Source organism: Vulpes vulpes, chromosome 2, assembly GCF_048418805.1.
Source record: "Vulpes vulpes isolate BD-2025 chromosome 2, VulVul3, whole genome shotgun sequence".
In the NCBI taxonomy this organism is placed as follows: domain Eukaryota; kingdom Metazoa; phylum Chordata; class Mammalia; order Carnivora; family Canidae; genus Vulpes; species Vulpes vulpes.
The window spans coordinates 129,809,802-129,833,604 of record NC_132781.1 but is presented as its reverse complement, the minus strand read 5'-3'; the positions used below and the strand labels follow the sequence as shown (position 1 = coordinate 129,833,604).

The 23,803-nt window shown below is 41.2% G+C and overlaps 1 protein-coding gene across 2 annotated transcripts in view; it reads right to left on the bottom strand.

The window, feature by feature from the left end:
* Window positions 1–2,088: 2,088 nt before the first annotated feature.
* RAB3C (RAB3C, member RAS oncogene family) overlaps window positions 2,089–23,803 on the bottom strand; it is a 270,897-nt gene continuing 249,182 nt past the window's right edge. For both annotated transcript variants that reach the window (XM_026018988.2, XM_026018980.2), the window contains exon 5: window positions 2,089–9,768. In XM_026018988.2, the coding sequence (XP_025874773.1) occupies window positions 9,581–9,768 (188 nt within the window). In that variant the 3' untranslated portion in view covers window positions 2,089–9,580. The remainder of the gene's footprint in view (window positions 9,769–23,803) is intronic.

The following is a 23,803-nucleotide window of genomic DNA, read 5'->3' as shown; positions in this document are numbered from 1 at the left end:
AAGCCGGAAATGGGACCTGATCTCAACTCTGGGATCATGTGCTGAGCCAAAGGCAGATGATCAACTGCTGAGCCACCCAGGTGTCCTGAGAATATAGTTTGTAATTGAAACTGAGGCTTAGAGTTCATACACAAGAAAATCTAGTGCTAAAGGACTGGGGACACAAATAAGTCAGAAAGAAAAGCTGGGCAGCCCGACTACCTCTCCACTAGACTAAAGATTCTTTCAACGTGGTGAGTGTAGGGTGAAATAAGATAACCAAGGGGTCACTGTTGCACAAGTGTCCAAAAACCAGAGCCTGCCATGTGCCCTTTTCCTTAGAATATGTGTTTTTCACATCCAGTAAGAAGCTTAGCATCCTCCAAGGGTAACAGGTATATTCTTCCCATGTCTACCTTGTTAACACTATTGAGAAATAACGACACAGAAGTTTCATTGTTAAAAATTAATTCAAAGTCAGGAGTTAGGGTAGCCTGGGTGTCTGAGCGGTTTAGCACCACCTTCAGCCCAGGGCGTGATCCTGGAGACCTGGGATCGAGTCCCATGTCGGGCTCTCTGCATGGAGCCTGCTTCTCCCTCTGCCTGTGTCTCTGCCTCTCTCTATCCACCACCACCCCCCTCCCCCTGTATCTCATGAATAAATCTTAAAAAAAAAAAGGAGCTATTGCTAAGGTAATAAGGTGAAAGTAGAGGGAATTTCTGAGAAAACCTGTTAGAACTGTTTTGGCCCCATTAACCTCGGAATCACCAGGAAGGCAGGTATAATCTTTCTGAGGTCTTACCACTGGCAAGAATCTTACCACTTTATCTGGGGAGTAGAGTACTATGATCTAAAAAATGTGTTTTGTAACCTTTCAAGTGAGACAGTTCTTGATGAGAACTTTTAAAATCAAACAAGGTTTTTTAAGATTTTACTTGTTTTGGAGAACATGTCTGTAGGAGGTGGGGAGGAGCAGAGGGAGAGAATTCAAGCAGACCCCTTGCTGAGCATGGATCCCAAGAGAGGCTCAGTCTCACGACCCTGCTGTCATGACCTCAGCTAAAACCACGAGTTGGATGCTCAACTGCTGAGTCATCCAGGAGCCCCCAAATGAAACAGATTTATAATGTTCAATTATTAGACACACATGGTAGAGAATATTTATAAATACTGGGAATTCCTACTATAAATTTCCCTTTGTTCTAATTGTATGAGTTCCCTGAGGGTCAGGATTCTAGTGTATGTATTTTCCTGAATAGGAAACTAGGGAGTACATTCTATATAGGAATGTTAACAATATAACTGGAAGCCCATTGTTATTTTTTCCCTTCTTAGTGTGCTATCAGTTTTGTCTACCTACGCAGGTGAGATTGCATCACTAACTTCAATTTAGAAAGCTATTTTGATCCATGTGGACCCATAGGAGTTTTCATGGGACCTCACTTGTCTTATATTTAGCATGGTTGTCTGGAAATGGCCCTGAGAACATACTTAGAAGAAAATATCCAGAAATTGAGCTAATAGCACAATTATGTCACTCAGAGATCTTGAAATTCCTAGGTCTGCTATGATCCAACTAGATTGATCATGGGATGCTTCAGCATGCTCTGAGGTCCAAGCTGAAGGCAAGCATGCACAGCATCTGAAGCATTACTACACCATGAACCATGCATTAAACAGACCCAGACCTCTTGCACAGGTTGTCCGTGTTGAATGCTCTAGACTGTGCTAGAAGGATACCAATAGGATCATTGGACTCTGGACTCCAGACACAGGGATAAATAGTGTTTATGCAGTAGAGGTGACTTTTAATACACTGATGGTCATTCTTGATTCTACAACCAAGTTTTAGGACCCTGGAATGCAGTCATGTATTAAACAGTACTTACCTTCAAAGATTACATATATTAGGGTTAAGTCCTATGCCTAAGTCCACATGTTAAAAAGCCAGAGCCTAAACTAAAAATGTGTTCATAGTTTTTTAGTTCAAGCTCATCTTTGTCCCTAGGGTTATAGGAGAGGCAAGTAACAAGAAATGGGTATCCAAAGACCAAAAGTAATACAAAATGAAAGGCAATGAAAGAATTTATCAGACTAAGGCTGAGAAATTCAGGAATATAGTCTCTTAGATATTTATTGTAATCTCCAAAAAATAAAACCAGATAAACCCAAAGAACAAAAACCACGTTCCATACAGAATTCACATACAAACTTAATACCTAATAGAGCACATACAGGTTTTTACACAATTAATTTCAATAAAGAGAATTAAAACTTCACAATGTGAATACTTTGTAGCTTTAAACCCAGACAAGAGCTCCTGTGGACACAGAAAGAGTCACGATATTTGCTGTGCAGCTGTTAGTTTTCAACTAAATGTCACAATCACTATATGAAAGCACTAAGCTGTTAATATGTTCTGAAGAAGAGCTCCACAGTATAGTCACTGAGAAGCCAGAAAGTGCCCGGTTACAAAGGAAGGTCTTCATCTGCGCGTTGCCCAACACCCTTGATGGGAAACATGGAACTACAGGAAAATCTCTGCGCACACATCTGTTTCATTGACATTGGATCACATGATGTTTCGTGGTTTGGTGCATGGGCAAAATGTCTAAATCAACCATTCTAATGTGACTTTAAAGCAGTTTGTATTTTGTTGTGCAGTCTGGGGGTGCTCCGCACAGAGGAGTATGTCGTGTCGATGCTCTAGCTTGTCTTCTTCATGGGGACAAAAGCAAGAGAGCCCAATGGGTAATGGGGTGGGTTTTACAGGACCAGTTGGGCTCTCTAGAGAAAGCAAGGATCTTTAGCTGCCTCCTCTGTCACCTTTTCACTCATAGGGGAACATAATGGGACCTTTCCTATTTATCGTCTGGCAAACAGTCTTGCTGGCACATTCTTGAGTTTTCCAGGTGTTAGAGGTCCCTCAGTCTCTAGGCTCCTCTATCGAGCCTTAATTTAGCATGTACATAACATCCGGGTATTGGTTTTCCTCCTGGTTCTCCAGTAGGTTTATTAGGGGTAGGAACTATCCCTCTTCCCTGTTGGATTCCCACAGCACTGAGCACATGGGATTCAATAACAATGCTGACTAACTCAACATTTAAACACACTCTTAAACGTTAACATGTGGCCAACATTAGAATAATTTATCTTTTTTAAAATTTGGCACAAAGTCGTCCCTCCTCTCCCTGCTGTTCCCACATTCGCTTGACTTTTTTAGTTGGTTTGAGAGCTGAGTATGAATTTCATGCTATCCTATTTAAAATAGGGCCACTGGTGGTAGTCCAAAGCCACTTAATATGATTGGCACATCCTCACATGGCAATCTCAGGCAACTGCTGGAGAAAGAACGTAAGGCTTCATATGATGTACAGATGGTCAAAGTTATCTAAAACCAACTGTTTTCATCATTTTTAGTGAACAAGTCCTACCTTTTCTTTCTAACAGTATTCTGAGTTACTCTGCTAAATGAAAAGGCAAAGCATAGTATTAAAATGAGTGTTTTGCCTTAAAAGTTAAAATGGCAAATAGGAATTTTAGGTAGGTGACCTACTTTAAATTTCATATAAACAAACTCTCAAGAGTTTTTGGTAATTGAGCAACCAGGCCTACTTATGTTTTTAATTTTTAAATTTTGCATCACATTGAAGTCCTAGGCCACCAAATTGTAAGATTAACCAAGGGGGTTTGAGGATGAATATATGGGTTTCTGTTGAAATACCAAAGCAACTTAAGAATTTTGAGTTTTGCTTTTCCTATATCACCAATGTGGACAATTGAGAATTGAAAGTGAATATAACAGTCACCACAACCTAAAAAGACGTCAGTACTTTAGAATTCCCAGGGTTGACAATGTTAAATGTGCAAACAAAATACAAGGCTGAACAACAAAATATACACACAAATGCAAGAAGAATTCTTAGGACATAGAACATGTGATCAACATTTCTGAGAAGAATAAATATGATTTTACCTTATGTGCATATTATTTCTTAGGTATCTAAATTAGCCTCTTATAAGAGAATTCTGAATTTAAGAAGGGAATGCCTATATAAAATAAATGAACATCCATCCTGTCTTAAAAATAAAATCCACAATTCTAAAGCGCAAAATTGACATATATTTGCAGATACCAAGTGTTTGGTTTTATAGGAAAAGAATTATTTTGAAATAGGCACAGAGGAGTTTCACATGACACCAATAAGGTATTTACTGTATAAATTGCACCACTAGACAAATACAGCTACAAGAAATAATTGGAATAAGTTACACAGCCATCAAAGCATCTCACACATTCATTATAATTCACTCTTTCACGCTAGTTTATATACACTGAGTAAGTCATTAAATATTGCACTTATTGGCCCATGAACCCTCAATTATGAGGTGTTGAAAAATAGAAAACAAATCTATTTTTATAACATATTTCATGCAACATTTAAGACACTTCAGTTCCACAAACACCATTAAATAGTTGTACATTTGGACAGTCCAACGGTATCACATCACATCTGACATCAACAATATATTAACAGGAATTACAGGAAGTTTTCATTTAGCACACATCCTAGGGATGATGAAACAATGCATGGAGAACCATCCTACTGATACGGCAAACAATCCCCAAATTTCACTGGCATGAGGAGCATGGAACCACTAGATGGATGGATGTCATGCTCACGTCCCTGAAAGGCTGGGTGCCTGTGTGGCTCACGTACCATCTGTGTCTATAAGAACAGCATTCATGAACCTAAGCAATCCCTAGCCCCATACATGAATATGGAAATATGGCCAAAAAAAAAAAAAAAACACAGCCAACTCTCAGTTGTCCACTATGGAGGAAAGTATGAACACAGGTGAATGAAAATACACAGGTAAACCACCCAGCCCCCCAACCTCATTTCAGCAAATAATGACTGGTTGAAACTCCACCAACAATAGTGCTGATGGCAGGTAAATGGTGAAATTTGAGTCTCACTTCCTATTCTTTGTCCTGTCACTCAGTGAGAGGAGACTGCTTTAAAAATGGAAATGAAATATAATAGCAGGAAGTAGAAGAGAACCACAGCTGGAGAGTTCAGTTTGTCTACCAGCTAGATGTTCTGACAGGTTTTGAAATCCTTCTTTGTCTAGAATGTTCATGAAATGCATTTTTCTCGATTCTTCATGAAAATCATGTGTGCAAACCTACAAATCCATGTAAAGAATCTGTTTTGTAGACCTTTTGAAACAAAACGTGAGTTATAGTCGGAACCCAGCAAAAGCTCCTTTTTCCCAAGCACTGAGAAAGCACCATATATGAAGATTTCCCTTCATCAAACAGGTGTGTGTGTGTGTGTGTGTGTGTGTGTGTGTTTTGGGAGGGGCAACACCCTGTGAGTGGCCCAAGTGTACATATTTTAATCTACCAAAGGGAATGATGAGTTGATTGGAGTGTCAAGCATTTCTGTCAAGGTTTTTAAGACAAACTACATTTATGCATGAAATAGCAGTAACAATAAGTACATATATTTTAGCTAAATTACCCCAACCTGTTGCTGCCTCCTTAGGGGATATTAGATTTCTAGAACCTGGAGCCCTTTAGGGGCCTTAGAGGGAAACAGATATTTTTTTTCTCATCATAAACTTTATCTTTGACCCAATTTGTCCCAATTCATTCCCGAATAGAAAACAGGTTTGTCTTTAAATGGCTTTGGTAAAAAAATCACTTAAAACACAAAGCAATCCAGAAAACTTGACCCCACCGGGTTTAGCTCATCGGAATGACTTTCCCATTTTACTGGGAAACTATGCAAGCACAGGTAGCAGACACACACAGGCCCAGTGAAGCAGTGCTGCAGTGGTCGGATCTTCCAGGGGGTGAAGAGAAAGGCCATGTGGGTCAAGTGGCTCACTGGCCACCTTGACCTACCACACCCACGAGGAACAGTGTGCGTTACCAGTCATGCACACTCTCTAAGTCCTGGAGAGAGAGGCTACAGACACAGACAGACCCCCTCCTAGGTATGCCACACCAACCGCACCTGGTGGAGTGTTCCAGTAGTATATGCAAATAAGCAACACTTTTCCATCTCAAAGGGTTTTAGTCCTGACTTCAAGGATTTAGCTCCCAGTTTTCCACATACAGCTGCTACCTCAGCCTTGGGAGAGCTGTGTAATTCCAGATACATTTTAAATACAGTCTGACAAATGCCACATGGTCAACCAGGGACAGCATAGAACGTACTCACTGTGCAGGAACATACGCCAAGGACCGAGCCCATCATGATGAGCCTCTGATCACAGACTCCCAAACTCCTGTGGCTTTTATGGAAGTTCAGTTCCTAGTGGAATATCTTACTTAAAAAAAAACTGTGAAAGTCTATTTTCAGCATTGACTTAGTTAGAATTGGAGGTTTAAATTGGTCCCTCCAAAATGACCAGGGTGCTCAAAAAGAGGACTATAATCTGGATGAGAGTGAAGCAGATGCAATGTATATACTATGTGTTTGAGTAGATCAGTGTCTCGTAGAAGCTTGGTTATAATTTTTAGAATCTATGCCTCACCATTATCCTAACGATGCTGCAGGCCTCTGCTGCCACTGGAGGCATCCTCATCACTCACGTTACAAACAAAAATCTTAGCACTTTTTTGCCAGGCAGCGAAGGGATCCTGACTCGAGGTGGATCTCAGTGGCAGTAACTCCAAGAGCCCGCTGAAAAGTTCACCAAGGCAGTAGAAGCTGTTCTGGGGAGGGGCAGGCAGGAGGGGAGAACTGATCCACTGTCCAGGGCAACTGTTCTCAGGCCCCCAAACCTGGGATGCAGCATTTACACTGTCATCTTAGGATCTGCAGAAAGGTCATGCACCTTGTACACCCATTCACATCTCCCCAAACTAACTGCCCATGGGCTCTGAGGATAGCTATGTAGGGGAAGAATTTACCAGCCCGGGTTGTCAAGGGCATTAAGAACGGATAGGAATGTACCGCCACCAAAGCTCTTGGGAGTCCGTGCTCAGCAGTCAGGGTTTGTTTCTAAAAGTCCTTGCAGGGGTGAGGGTGGTGAGAAGATGGGCAGCAGAGCGATGCCTTCTTGAAAAACTGAATTGCATCAAATAGAAGATGAATGTTAAAAGCGAACACACTTAGACAAGTGTGTACTTTTTAAGGTCTCTCGATCTTCAAGATACAAATTTAGGTAGGCCACTGGGGAAAATGACTAGAGGTTATTTAGGCTGTTGTAGGAGATGGAGAGGACCTAGGAGGTTAAGTGTGTTGGTGGCAAAATGGCTGAAAAACCTTCCAGTTACACGGCTGCGATTTTTAATACAGTTTGATGACCACAGAAGCTCAGGTAACCCTGCAGGATTACCTCTTATAACCAAAATGTAATTTTAAAATTAAAATGTCTTCATGAATTTAGGACTAGAGGGAGTAGGGAATAAGCTTTCGAGCAGGAAGATAGGTGTGCATGTACTTGAGGTCTGTGATAATCCACTCTGGAAACTTCTCAAGGAAATTCACCCCAGGGGCGGTGCTTCAGAACACAGAATGAACTAGGAGGGCCCCACTTCCACCGAGGTTTGCGAAAGAGCAAGTATCTGAAGTTCCTTGCTCATGCCCCTTGGGCATCACGCTTCCCTGCCTGGCACTAAGGTAGTTGAAGGTAGGCAGGTTTGACACGGTCAGGGAGGCTCCTGCCTCGGTCTGTTGGTCTTGGGACCAATTAATTTAATCAGCAATGAGTTTTTCAGGGAAGGGGTTTATGCAGTTAAAACTCAGCTCTTTAACCTTCCACTTTCCTCACCCTGCTTTTGCTTTCCCCTATGTGATAATACAGAGCAGAAGGTGCTTGTAAGAGCTTTCTGCCCACCATAATTAGGTCCTTGACGGTGTGTGTGAGTGAGAGAGAGAGAGAGAGAGAGAGATGAGACTCAGAGGACAGGAAAGTTTTCCTGGCCTGATTGCTTCAGCCTACATTGCCCAAGTGAGTGAGAGAGTTCTAGTGCTCAACATGGCCACATGCTTGTGCAGTTATAGAAACACCGTATAGTCATGCAAAAGAGGCTTCTGTTGCAAACTTGCCACCCGGCTTCCCTTTCCCCTCACTGTTAGTCCTGTGATTTCTGACATTTGTTGGCCTATTAAACTCTAGTCTAACATTCTGGGTTTGGTAGGCTGAGGCTTGCCTGGCAGGGTGCCAAAGTGGAAATGTATTCCGATGCACAAATCTGAAGCTCAAGGTGAGAAATGACTTGGGTATGTTTAAAACATCCCATCAGTACTCTTCTGTTAAGTGTTATCTTCTCACTTAGGAATCAAGTCACCCTAATGACTCTGTCCCCCATCTGCCACGCTCTGTCTGCTGTCTAAATTCTTAGCACCGTCCAGCAGTGTGCATGGGGCAGGATGCCAGCTTGCTTCTGCAGTTCAGTCAGAACAGCTGGTGAGAGGTGTTGGCTTGTTGTGCTCAGATGGTATTTAGGAAATTTGGGAGAAAAAAATGGCCCCTCCCCTTCAACAAATCACTTCTGGTGTCCTCAAGGGTTTGTTCAACTTACTTCTAATAGTCTTTTCCTCAACCTTTGTGCCATTGGGATATGGTTTAAATTAATCTGTTGGGTAAAAGAAGCAGGGTGAGGTTTGAAGAGTAGGCACTGGTTGGGGAAACCAGTCTCTATCTCATGGTAGGAGGGGCTCTAACAAGCTTCAACTTGACCTCTGTTCCGTGCCTTAGCGATAGTTCCAGAACGTGGTGGGGATGGTGTGTGTCTAACGGGCAGCAGTTATGAAGGTACGGGGGAACTCAGTCCTTTGAGAAGTCTGCAGTGAATCCTACCCTTCTGGGTAAATTACTCTTCACCTAATACCTTCAGCCGATGCCCGTCAGTTTGTCCCGGCCATGCCCTCAACTATTTAGAACGTTGGGCAGAAATAGTGGCACCACGAGCCCTGCCTTAGGGCCACTGTTTACTTCCATAACTAAATTAGGAAGATTGATTAAATCTAGTTCCGGTCGGGTAACATGATCATTTAAGATTCACCAGACTCAAACTAGATTTAATCAGACGATTTGCAAGGGTTTCAAACACAATATTTCAATTCCTTTATCGTCAATGGTCGTCTCTGTTATGAACAACACTGAAAACCAGACACATTTCCTGAACAGTACCCATGACGGTCTCCTGAGATCTCCTCTTGCCCACACACACAGGCAATTCCTTGGTTATCATCCTCACAAGCAAATGGCAAATATGAACCCGTGGCACAAAAGTCAGTTGGAGTGAAATTACAGTCTGAGGTCCCAGCAGTAGCTTAATCTTGAGAAAAATCTGAAACATAAAGAGCCTACAAAGACAAGTAACAAAGGACATGCAAATACCAGATGTTTATAGATGGATAGTCCTTATAAATTTGAGATCACATAGTTGCCACATATTAACACAGGAAATCTTCCCACGAATTGAATGCATGTATGAGCCATTGACATCAAAGATTTCCCTCATATCATCACTAGGCAGTAGAGATGAAGGTTAATCGACCATTTGGAAATGCTGTTGGTTGGTGATGTGCCCCTCAAGCTGCCTGTGTGTGTGTGTGGGGGGGGGGGGTGACATTAACAGCCACAGTTGGGCTGTGCTGGAGGAGGGCTTTCCTTGAGTCTTGTGTTCTGCTTGGCGGCAGTGATGGCCGGATCCGTCTCCAAACTCTCTGACATTTTGTCACAGATGATATCCACGAGGCGCTCAAACGTCTGCTTGACATTAATGTTATCCTTGGCACTGGTTTCAAAAAATTCAAACCCTGGAGGAAACAAAGAGCAACACAGCTTGGTCATTTTACACTGTATGCGACGGTACATGGGACTTGATCATGGTTTTCCCCAGGGATGGGGCGAGACTGAAGAGGTGAGCCTAAGACATGGTGTGAACAAGTGGTGTCCTCTTGCGACCAAGTCTTCTAGTCGTGGTTATGTTGACGTTTTATTTTTCCCTATCAATGTATCTGTGCTCCCAGCGTGGCTGAAAGAGCCACAAACCCCAAATCTCTTTGCAAAAGTTTAGTAAGGGCAATATTAAGAATCCTCTACCCGAAGTGGGTCTTTGCCCTTCCTCCCTCCCTCCCTCCAACTCCTGGCCCCCAGGAAGCTTCTTGGAATCTTTTCTCTGACCTGTTACTTGGCATAGTTTCCTTACCCCATTTCAGATTCGACCCAAGGTGTTAACATGTTTTCATTAACCTGTGGCTTAGAAGACTTCATCTGTATATTCTGTTGCTACAGGGCCTACCGGGCCCACCAAGGCCCGAGAGTGGGCTTTAGGTAAATTTGCAATCGCTAACGAACTGGACACAAGGTGGCACTAAAGCGTCAGTGGCCTTACCTCAAACGTGCAGTGCTTCAACCTCCTTTTGGAAATTTTCGTGCCCCGTTAGGGGAACAGCCCACCGTGGCTTTGTCTACCATTGCATCCACCTATTGGTGTGGATTTTTGTAGGGCTTCTGTTCTCTATCAGTAGCAGTGTTTTTACACCTGATACATTTCACGCGAGATGCCCGAATTGCAAGAAAGCACAAAAACTGCAGGTTCACGGTTGCACCCGTCTACCCACGTGTCCGTCACTGTACCTGGGCAGAAGCAGCCCCTGCCCGCTGTTCTGTACACAATCTTATCACTCTATTGTTTGCCTTCACATTCCCTGGGCTCAGCTTGCCAGTTGGTTACCATGACAACCTCCCTAGTCCATTCAAGGGACTTTGATTTAGGATGTACTGGGCAGGATGCAAAAATGCTTTCCTCATACATTCTGAATTTTACGCCCTATAAATCCTTCTGGTTACATCTGGCCCTATCTCAGAGGAGCCACATGGATTCAGAATGATTACATCATGTGGTTTCATCTCCGCTCCTGGGACCGAGGGAGGGAAAAAAAAAAAATTCATATTTTACAGTCCTGCCTAAACCCTCTGCCAAGCCAGAAATACATATTTTTTGTTAAATAACGCTGAAGGACAAACCACCACAAAGTATTTCTCTTGAGTTTAAATTTCTAATTGAGTTATGAGAGACGATGAGTTAGAGGAGTATACTTGAGCTTGACTTCCATTGGCTGTCGTGTATTTTGTTAAAATACAGGTGAATAATTGCGAAATTGGAGCTAAGGGAGCATGAGTGGGACCCATTTCTGTAAAATACCACTGGATATTTCAGACCTTCATTGGCTTGTAGTATTGCTTTCATTCATCTCTGTGTAGGGTGCTTATATAGCTCTCTAAGGATCTGGATTTCTCAGCAGAAAACACTAACACAATTCACTTTCCTGATTTTTTTTTTTTTTTTTTTTAACAATCTATAGTGCTCTGTCACTTGTCTTACAATACTTTGATCCCGATTTTGGAGAACTCCGGGATGGATCTAAACAACATCCTTATTGAGAAGATATCAGAACTATTTGTGTCTTATTGGGGATTTTCCCGGGGCTGAGTGAGGGCTGCTGTAGGTCACCAGATACTAAGACCTCACTGAATTAGTTAACATCCCTGAATAAGACTCCGGACACCAAACATCCCATCGTGGGGCACAAAGGTTTCATGCCCAGATTCAATGCTCTCATCTCTTCTACTGACACTTAGCTTCCTTACGAGTGCTGTTTAGGAAGGCACTGCGTTTTAAGATATCATTAAAGACTTGGCCATTGTGGCAAATGTTTTCAGTATATGTGCTGCAGAAGCGAGCACAGGGCCATTGTGACAAGGTAGTAATCCAGGTAAGCCTTTGTCAAATGAGCTGCCGTAAATCTGGGCTTTGAGATACACCCTACTGCTACTGTACAATGTCATGTCAGTAAAATGATCCTAAATCCCCAGAGCCAGAATGCTCCCAGGGGCTTGACCAGGAAAATAACACCGGCTTCTAACCGTCTTCTAGAGAAGAGGGTGCCCTGGTATGCTGAGTGGGACAGATTATCAGTCAGAAGATGGGAACTCTAACTCCACTACCAAGTCACATTTTCAGTGTCACATTATTTATGACCTGTGCCTTACTTTGTTTACAGAGCTTTGTTTACAGAGGCTCAAATGAGAAAATGTATGTAGAAGGGCCAGGCATACCAGACCCTGCTGTGAGAATAGTAATAATAAACTAACAGTTAAATGGTTACCCTATTAAGGTATTCACATAGTGCCCTGTTATATTCTAACTTATTTTATCCATGAGGTAGGTGCTAGTACATGAAAAAATTTACTGGGAAGCTAACGGAGGCACCAAATGGTTGAGTACTTTGCTCAAACATTTGTTCAGTCTGTACTAGTGACAGTGGCTTTGAACTACTAACCTGGACACTCTCTTGCTCCTCCCCCAGGTACTCTGCAGAAGTAAACAGTGATTGGGTTCTAGATGAATTTTAAGTTTTATGCTAATCAATAACCACACCATACGCTTTTATCATTTAACATAGAAAACAACTGATGAGATTTAATAGTGACTCTGAAGCAAAGCTCTTTCCTTCTTGATTCCCAGGTACTCTGATACCTTGTGCTACAGAAGATTGATCATGGTGGCCATGAGGCCAGCCCTACAGGCATACCTCAGAGATACCACGGGGTCAGTTCCAGACCACCTCACTAAAGTGAATATTGTAGTAGAGCAAGTCAGATTCATTTTCTGGTTTTGTAGCACATGTAAGTCTTTAAAAATGCACATCTGAATGCTGGTGGAGGGTCTTGCCTCCATGTTGATGGATGCTGAGGGTTGAGGTGGCTGGCAGTTTAAGACAACAATGACGTATGCAGCAGCATCAGTGGACTCAGCACCTTCACAAACAATTTCTCTGTAGCAGGCAATGCTCTTCGAGAGCATTTTACCCACAGTAGAACTTTTTTTTCACAACTAGAGTCCAACCTCACAAACCCTGTCACTGCTTTGTCCACTGTGGTATATTGTACGTCGTTTGTTGTCAGTTCAGCGGTCTTAACAGCATCCTAATAATGAGTATATTTCCCCTCAAACCACTTTCTTGGCTTATCTCTAAGAAACAATTCCTGTTCCATTCAGGTTTTATCATGAGATTGTAGCAGTTCACTCCATCTTGGAGTGTTCTCGCTATTATACACCTCTCCCCGATTACTTTCTCCATGGAAGTCCTGAACCCATCAAAGTCCTCCTGATGTCAATACCATATTTTGATCTCTTCCCATGAGTCACCAATGTTTTTAGTGCTATCTAGAAGGTGGCATCCTTTTCAAAATGCTGTCAATTTCTGGGCCCAGAGGAATCTTTATCTATCTGTGGAATATATAGCCTTACAATATAGAAGGTTTGAGAGTAGCAAGGACTCCTTAGTGTTTAGTTAGAAGGCATGGAAACAACATTCATTTAGTGTCATCTCCAACAGAGCTCTTGGGTGACCAGGTGCATTGGCAATAAGCAATCATGCTCTGAAAGCAATCTTTTTTTCTGAGCCGTAGGGCTCCACAGGGGGTTTAAAAATACTCCGTACACCATGTTGTAAGCAGACCTGCCGTCATTGAGGAGGTGCTGGTGCTCCATTTCTAGAGCACAAGTGGAATATAGGTAGCATACTTTGTAAGGCCCCTAGGATTTTTGGAATGGTAAATGAGCACTTGACGCTTCTCTTTGCCTTTTCTGTTATGGAGAGGGCTTCTTTCCTTAAAGCCAGCTGAAGTTGGCTCATGAGGTTTGCTTCTGCAGCTGTATTCTCACTTATGCTTTTGTCTGAAGAAATGTGGTGGCTGTTTCGATCATCCAGACCACTAAGTGTTGGTCCCTATCAGCAATAAGCTGTTTGAACTTTCTTGTCATTCGTGTGTTCACTGGAATAGCACTTTTAACTTCTGTCAAGAACTATTCTGGTGCATTCACAACTTGACTGGGGGGTGCAAGAAGCCTTGCTCTTGGCCTGTAGAAGCATAGTGAAGACCTACTGGACGACTTCATTTGAGAGACGACACTAAAGGAGCTAGCTACAAGAGGATTATCAAAGATCATGTTCACAGACCATCGTAACAAATATAATGAAAAAGGTTTAAGTAGTGCAAGGATTACTGAAATGTGAATCCAACGTGAGCCACTACTGTTGGAAAAATGGTGCCCATAGACAGGCTTGATAGAGGGTTGCAATAAAACGAAGTATGCCAAAAAAATAAATAAAACTAAGTATGCCTCTGTCTCTCTACAGAATGACAGATATACAAGGTTTTAGACAGTATTATTTTAGCATCTAGTTGTTTAGATTCAGGGCAGAGGCAAGTTTGTATGCCATAAGTGATTCTTTATCTGGCTGAATCACAATCCACTCTTCGTGAGGCCGCTCATGCCCTACACCTATGTATGCTCAGGGACATGTAGAGCCCCTGGCCTAAATCTTAATGACCAATTCAAACCCCTCACCCTTTATCCTTCTTTGTTGTATTTTCGGAGCCATTACCTCCCAGTATTTTACCTTCAACCATAGCACCATGCTCTTATTGTTAAAAATACTGAACCTCTTACTTGCATAGGCAGACATCAGGGAGAAGCCTGTGCTTTAGTCAGAAACTAGAGTTTTTCTTATTAAACTTAGAAGATCATTACTAGGTAGGACGGTGCAGTTTAAGTAAGTAGCCCAAGGTTACACAGTACACTGAGGGTGAAAGCTCACAGGAATGTCCTGATAAATAGGTTTCTGATTTAGCTGCCAGCCTTGGACATCAGCCAGTATTCAGAAGTTCAGTGAAAACTTTGAATTCCCAAGAGAAACTCTGACCACCGTTTCTTTCTTCCTTCATCAGAACCTTTCTACTGGCACTGTATTCCAGTTTATCTCCGGTTCATATCTTTGCATGCCTGATTCTGAACAATTGTTCCTGCCCTTTCCAAAGGTTATGACGGGTACTGCTGGGCTTTACATGTAACCTTATATTTCAGTTTCATTTGATCTTGAAGGACCCAGCAGTAACTGGAAAACAGTTTGTATGAAAAATGTGTTAAGGAAAGGAAGACAGAAATCAAACTTGTCTTCTCCATACTGTATGTTGCTAAAGGGGCATTAGAGAGGGGTGGTACTAATCAGATTATACTCCAGGGCCCAAGGGGTGTACTCCTAACATTGTATCAGTGTTACCTGAGTGGCTTACACCCTTCTAAACTCCACCCTGGACCTACAGCAGGACAGGGCCTTTCAATAGGCACTTAAAGGTGGCTGCTTGGGAGGTTCTTTTGTACACGAAAGGCTGAGACTCAGTATTTTCTGTACACTTATGTTCATAGCTGCAGCATTTCCAAGAGCTTTTAAAAGTTGGAAGCAGGGGATCCCTGGGTGGCTCAGCGGTTTGGCGCTTGCCTTTGACCCAGGGCGCGATCCTGGAGTCCCGGGATCGAGTCCTGTGTCGGGCTCCAGTCATGGAGCTTGCTTCTCCCTCTGTCTGTGTCTCTGCCTCAAATAATAAATAAATAAATAAATCTAAAAAAAAAAAGTTGGAAGCAATGCAAAGATCCATCCACTGCTGAGGAGATTACCAAAATGTGGTGTAGACATAATAAAATGGACTCTTCAGGTCCAAAAAAAAATTAGGATACATCCTCCCAATGGATGAACCTTGACGTGCTATAAACTAGTCACAAAAAGACCATTTCACAGCTACAGAAAGTAAAATGGTATAATCCAAAGGCTGTGAGGGAGGGGAAAATAAAGTTAACAGATAGTTTTGGTTTTGCAGAATGAAAGGAGTTCCTGACACAGGTTATATAAGAAAGTGAATGTACATGCTCAGCTCTATGCTTACACACGGCTAAGATGGTATAAACGTTATCTCTCTTACGTAAATTTAAGTTGTTTTTTTTTCATGGTGATAAATACCAGAAACAAAAATATGTAACAGCTTTACGCCTCAGGGAACGAGAGAAAGAACTGGAGACTGATGGGAAAAGAGTAAAGGCCAAGAAATCTAAAACCTGTTTCTTTGATTTAACTACACTCCCCAGACAAAGAGAAATAGAGCAATTACTAGAAGCATCAAGCCTACCAAACCAAAATGGTGAAGAAATAGAAAATAAGAACATACCAATTACTAGTAAGGAGATTGAATTAGTAACTAAAACTTCCCAATAAAGGAAGGTCCAAGGCCAGAGGGCTTCACTGGTGGATTCTATCAAATATTGAAAGAAGAATTAATACCAATCCTTTTTAAACTCTCCAAAAAATTTCAAGCTCACTGGGAAGTGTCTGTACCTTTTATGAGGCCATCATTACTCTGATTTCAAAACAAGGGCACCATAAGAAAACTAGGCCAATATCCCTAATGAACATAAACCCCACAGGACAATATTAGCAAACCATTAGGCAGTGCAAAAGGACAATCATACACCAAGATCAAGTGCTTTATTCCACGGAGGCATGAATGATTCACCATCTGCTCATCGATGTGATGCACCACATAAGCAGAGAGCATACAATCATCCTGTGAAGAATGATAGAAACTCTCGACCAGGTTGAGGGAATGAACCTCAACATCCTAAAGGCCACATGTGACAAGTTCACAGGTGATGTCCTACTCAGTGGTGAAAAGCTGAAAGCTCTGCTTCCAAAATCAGGAAGGATGTTGTTGCTCACCACTTTTATTCAACATAGTAGTGCAAGTCCTTGCCAGACCAACAAGGCAAGAAAAAGAAGGCACCCAAATGGAAAAGGAACAAATAAAACCATTTGCAGAAGAAATGACACCACACATAAAAAATCCTAAAGACCCCCCCCCAAAAAAAACTCTTAGAACTAATCAATGAATTCAGTCAAGTTGCATGATACACAATCCATATTCTATAACCAGTTGAATTTCCTATACACAAATAATGAAATATAGAAATTTAAAAGCCAATGACTTTTGAATCAGAAATGAAATACCTATGAATAAATTTAATCAAGGAGGTGAAAATGAAAACATCTGCATCAAATTTTTTCATCAACAAATGAGAAGATAGTCTCTGGTCATAGGAGTGGAAAAATTCATATTCTTGAAATGTCCATACTTCTGAAAGCAATCTATAACCTGAGTGCAATCTCTATCAAAACTCCAGTGCCATCTTTAACAGAAATACAACAGAGTCCTAAAATGTATATAGAATTACAAATGACCCTGAATACACAATACAGCCTGAGGCATCATGCTCACTGATTTCAAATTGTCTTACAAAACTATGGTCATCCAAACAGTTTGGTATGGGAATAAAATAGGTACAGAGGTCATTGGAACAAGAGAGCTCAGAAATAAATCCCATGCATATATGATCAATTAATTGTACATTCCACATTTGTCATCGATGTGGAGAGGATTATCTCATCAATATAGTACTGAAAAACTGGCTAGCCTCCCATGAAAGATTGAAACTTGCCCACTAACTTTCACCATACACAAAAACAAACTCAAAATAGATTAAAGACCTGACTGTAATATGTGAAACCATAAAACTCCCAGAAGAAAACATAGGTGATCAACTCCTTGATCTCAGTCTTTGTGATGCTTTTAAAAAAATCTTAACTTCAAAAACAAAGGCCACTACAGCAAAAATAAACTAGTTGAGACTATTTCTAACTAAAAAGCATCTGTACCATGAAGGAAACCATCAAAATTAAAAAAAAAACACTCTACTGCATGGGAGAAAATTGTGCATATCATAAATTTGATAAGGTTACTATATAATAAAATGCAGAAACTCCTGCAATTCCATAGCAAAAAAAGGAAACAATCTGATTTAAAAACAGGCAGAGGATTTGAATAGACCTTGCAAACCAAATACAAACTCAAGCCAAACAAAATAACACTTCTCCCTTTATAGAATGGCTACTAGCAAAAAAAAGTTTGATGAGGGAGTCCAGAAAAGGGAATGCTTGTGCACTATTAGTGTAAATGGGTATAGCCACTATGGAGAACAGCATGGAGGTTCCTCAAAAAACTAAAAATAGAAGTGCTGGATCATATGGTAGCTCTGGTTCTGAGTATCTAAGAAAGATGAAACACAAGTGAACCCCCATGTTGAGTGCAGCCTTATTTACAATAGCCAGGATATAAGAACCCCCTAAGTGCCCATGGGTAAGTAGGTGGAAAAAGACAGCATCGTGTACATATACACAGTAGAATATTATCCAACAGTAAGAATGAAATCTTGTCATTTGTGTCAACATGGATAGACCTTGAGGGCATTCTACTAAGTGAATTAAGTCTGATGGAGAAAGACAAATGTAGAATCTAAACCAACAGAAAGACAAGCTCTCAGATACAAAGAACAGATGGTTGTTTGCCAGACACTGGGCAGGAGGGTGATTGGAGGTGGGAGGAGGGGGGTCAAAAGATAATATCATCCCATTGTAAAATTAAAAAGTGAAGGATTCACTCTCTTCAAATACCATTAATAGGAATGGAGAATGACCCAGGCTCTTGGAAAGCACTCTGGCAGTCTTGACTGGTTAAACACAGTTTACTCTGTGACCCAGGAAGTCCACTTCTACGTATACCCCTAGGAGAAATAATCTCTAGAGAAATGTTTGCCCATACCCACCACCTACCCTTCATACAGGTTGTGTAGTCCATTGTTTTACTCTGAGTGGGGCCCAGAGAACTCTGGCACTTTTCTTTTATAGGCTACCCTATATTCCTCCAAGTGAGTGGATACACCATGTTGTGAAATGCCATTTGTTTTCAAATGATGTTCTGGGAAATTGAGTCTCTTTCTCTACCCCCAGGAAAATCATAAACACCAGTGGGGACACTTGGACTGTCTTCAACTTCATTTTGAAAGCACACCGAGAAGTGCTATCGTTTCTATAGAGGGGAAGCAGCTCCTAAAATCATAACTGCAGTAAATCAAATTTTTTTCTAATTACTAAAAAAATCTGTAATTTGTGCTTAGAATTCTATTCTCAAACTCCCAAATAGGACCTTTTGTTTCCAGATTCTAGTCACAATTCTGTGGAACTGGATGATGGTAGAAATGGTCATTCTGCTGCCAGCTGGGTGGCATATGGGCCAAAACTCTGGATTGCTGAGCAGCAGGACTAACTGGTAAGTTAGCTTTCCAGATAGAATACAGGAAGAGCAATCAATAAGGATTTGGATACACCTGCCTCAAGAAGCACCCCCAGCAAGCCTTCTAAAGCTGGAGAAAAGAACAGAACTCAGCCAAAGGTTCATGTTGCTACAATAAGTAGATCAAATATTCTAGTTTTTGAGTCATTGTCAGTAGCCAGGCCTGATCAGATGGTAGCTTTCCCCTGCTTCATCAAGAATCTGAAACTAGGCAAGGGTTATAGTATGGGTGTGACAAATCATGGTGGACGTAGAAAGGTTTTGTCCCTGGCCCTTCCTACTCAAGCCATGAGCTGAAAATTCTCCATATGTGGGAGAAACTCAGATTCAGCAGTACAAAGGACAGCACTACAACAACAGTAGCTCATGCTATGATTCATCCTTTTCTGTGAAGGAAATCTACCTTATTGACCTCCCTCTGCTGTGATCCCCTCCTAGATGTGTGCTCCCTTACACCCAAATCATCCACTTAAACCTGTCTACTTCCTCCAAAGTCTTTACAAATTTCTTCTTGAGATTGTTGTGTTCTATTTGGTCCCCCAAACTGGTAAACCTTGAACATTTTGACCTAATCTCTAAAATTCTTATTTCTAGAGTGACTTCACAAAGATGGCAACATAGATCATTCTTAACTTTGATCCCCCTGCACAAGGAGAACTAACAATTAGTCATGGAACAGACACCTTTGGAGAGTCCTAAAAGAAAGGGAAGAGGATGGATCCCTGGATGGCTCAGTGGTTTAGCGCCTGCCTTTGGCCCAGGGCATGATCCTGGAGTCTCAGGATCGAGTCCCATGTCGGGCTCCTGGTATGGAGCCTGCTTCTCCCTCTGCCTGTGTCTCTGCCTCTCTCTCTGTCTATCATGAATAAATAAATAAAATCTTAAAAAAAAAAAAAAGGGAAGAGGATGAAGCAACCCCCTGCACCACAGAGACCAAGACAGCATGAGAGGTAAGAGAAGCAGCCTCACAGTATGGTCACAGGACTCCATTGCCCCTCCCTCAGGCTGATGCAGTACCACGTGAGAGGTTTCCTTGAACCTACAGTTCTTCAAGTGAGATAGGACATCCCAGGATAGACCTTCAGCTTTGTAGGTTGTGGGATGCTTCTGGGAAGCATTGTGGGTTGCTTTTGGAAAGCCTCTGTTTTAGTCTTGCCTCTAAGAATTTTGGGAGAATATGTGTGGCTCAATCACTGGGATTTTTAGTGTGACAGAGAAGGAAAGAAGAGCTTCAATGACCAACACTCACATTTTGTTAGAAGTTTCTACCTGAAGTACGCACCCAAGTAGCAGTCCCAACCAGAAGCTTTGGCACAGTCTGACCAAGAAATGCAGCATCATGTGGGTCTGCCCAATCCAGGTCATCAGAGGTTTGATGGCCTTGCAACCTGGCCTGCCCCTGTCTAAGCAGGGGAGCTGAGTCATGTGGTAGCCATGCCTGGCCAAGCAAGGCTGGCCAGACCACCTGGAAGCTGTGTAGCCCAATGATACTCAAGCAGAGAGTACAACAGGCAGAGGTAATTCCGCAGAGAGTAAAGCAAGGGCCTGTCCAGCTTGAAAATAGAGGTCATGGGTCAGGTTGTCAAGAACCCAACATGAAGCCTTGGGAGCTTTGGAGCCAGTTCTCATACTGGGCCTAGGCTATGGAAATCCTATCCCTGTCCATTGCTGAATACAACTTTCAGTTCACCTGACCCAGAAATGTACCCAGAGCACAAGGAAATTGCATAGACAGACCATCCAACAAGTGTGCTTATGGTGGATCTTGAACAGAGAGCATAGCCCATGGCTTTCCTTGTGAGCAGAGCAAAATGAGTGGGTAGAGCTGGCCAAGGAATTCAGTACACAGTCTTACCTGATTCAGGTTTCCAAACAATATGCTGTGCATCCATGAAGGCCCACCCTTTTGCCCTGCCAGAGGCAGGGAAGCTAATTCATAGTACCATCTGCTCTGAATATAGTACTCAGTCCTGGCTATCTAGCAAGCTTGATTAGAGAACCCACGGAAATGTGTAGTGCATCATACAGCTTCACTTGAGCAGAAAACCAAGGGAGCAGTCCTATCTAACTTTACTCAGAAGTACCCCTCCACCCCGACATCAGAGCTTGGGCAGTTAACCTGTGGCAAAATAGACCCTAACAACAAGCCCCATCAACCCAGGGTTTTTATCAGCATACATGTCCAAAAACCTTACTGGTGAAGAATGGCTCTGCCAAAGTGAATCTATAATGTCTGGAAGGAGAATCTGTGCTTACCTAGATTCAGAAGTAAAATTCTCCAATAGTTGATTCTAAAAAAATGGAGACCTATGAACTGTCATACAAGTAATTCTTAGAGAAGTTTTTGAACTGAACCCCCCCACACACACACATACAAGTAAAATAAAAAAATGCATTAAAAGAATGAGAAGTTCAAGGGTTAAAAAAAAATACCTAACGCCCCATCTCAAAATCTTAAATAACTTCAAAAACATAATCATGTCAAATCAACATTCATGAAGACAACACATTTGCAATTACCAAGTCAGAGGAATAAAAGGGAAAAAACATATCTATAGGACTAAATTGACATAATCAAAGAAACAATTCTGCATTATAAGAATTCCAGGAGAAGAAAAAGAGAAAGGGACAGATAATATAAGAAATAGACCTCCAGATCCATGCAGCTGGAATACCCCAAATAGATTTAACCAGATAGGGCTACACTGACACACTTCTTAATGACTAAAGCTGCGGGAGAAAAGAGACAAGTTTTAGACAAGGGAATACCCAAAGACTCGGTAGATTTCTCAATGGTAACTTTTCAGGCTTAGAAGAGCATGATAGAGTCAAAGAAAAAAAATGTCAACCAAGTATTCTATATCCAGCAAAGCTGTCCTTCACTAATGGAGAGATAAAGGAGATTAACAACACTAAACCTGTCTTAAGAGAAATGCCAAAAGGAGTTCGAGTGGTAAAGGATGCTAATTAGAAAGTAGCTTAAAACTCACTGGTAATGGCAAAAACATATTCCAAGTTAGATCCTATAATATAAGAGGGGCACCTAGTTTACTTACAACTTCCATCGAAAAGTTAAATGTAGTAAAACTAAGCATAACTACAGTAATCTGCTATTGGTTAAGCAATATTGACAATATGTAATAAACTGTAACGTTAGTAACCGAAGTGGTGGTGGTGGTGGTGGGGGGGACGAGCAAAAGTATAAAATTTAGAAAAGCTACTGAAGTTATTTCCAGATTATAGTATCTTAAAATTATAATACTTTATGCAAGCCTTATGTTAATCACAAGGAAAAAAAATCTGTAGTAATTACACAAAGGAACATGGTATAGAAGCCAAAGTACACTAGTACCCAAAAACAGCAGGATGACAAACAAGGAATAAATGATCTATATCCTAGCCATAGGACAACAACCAAAATGGCCATAGTAAGTCTTTACTCATCAGTAATTACTTCAAATGTAAATGGCTTAAATTCTTTAAAAGACATAAAATGGCTGAATTGGATAAACATCAAAATCCAAAAACAATGCTTCTTACAAGAGCCTCACTTAAGTCTTAAAGACACACATAGGCTGCAAGTGAAGGGATATAAATAGTATTTCAAGCAAATTGTAACCAAAAAAAAGCAGGCAGGGTAACTATACATCATCAGACAAAACAGACATTAAACTTAAAATGGTAAATGAGACAAGGAAGCTGTAGAAATATTCTTTTTATTATAAAAGGTTCACTTCATCAAGAAGGGATAAACATTGTAAATATTTATGCACCCACCATCAGAGCGTCTAAATACATATAGTACCATTTCTCTATTTAGCTCTGTTTTGCTATAAGAATAGTTGAGAATTTTAATACTCTAGTCTCAACAATAGATAGATGGTTCCCCCAAACAGAGAATTTATAAGAACACAGCAGATCGGAGGGGAACTTGGGTGGCTCAGTCGATTATGCACCTGACTCTGGATTTTGGTTCAGGATTGTGAGATGGAGCCCCGCATTGGGCTCCTCACTGAGGAGGGAGTCTGCTTGAGATTCTCTCTCCCCACACCTCTCTCTCTCTAAAATAAATAAATCTGTTAAAAAAATAAAAAGGATAAAGCAGATTGGACACTATAGAGCAAATAGACCTTAACAGCAGAACATTACTCTTCATAAGCACACAAAATATATTTTCTAATCTAGACCAAATGTCAAATTTTAGCTAATTCAGGAAGACTGAAATATCATGTATCTTCTCTAACCACAGTGGTATGTACTAGAAATCAGTAACAAAAAGAAAACTAGAAAATTCATGAATACATGGGAATTGAACTTTCCTCAACAACTAAGGGGTCAAAGAAAAAAAGTGTAAGTAACAAGTAATGCAGTTATAAAGGGAAGTTGGTTGCACTAAATGCATGCACATTAAGATAAAAGGAAGCTCCCGAATGAAGCTAAACTCAAAGTCAGAAATAAGGATTAGAAGAGACCTAAATGAAACAGAAGACAGGAAAACAAAACAACAAAACAAGCTAACAACATTAAAAGGATTTCTTTGAAAGAAGGTAATTGACAATTTTTCAGCTAGACTAATGAATGGAAAGAGGATCCAAATCAAAAACATTCTAAATTAAATGAAGACATGACCATTGCTACCACAGTAAGACAAAGTTAAGAGGCTACTGTAAGCAACTGTATGCCACCTAGAAAGAAAAATTGTCTGGAACATGCAAAATACTATGACTAAATTGGGAACAAACAGAAAATCTTAATATCAATTAC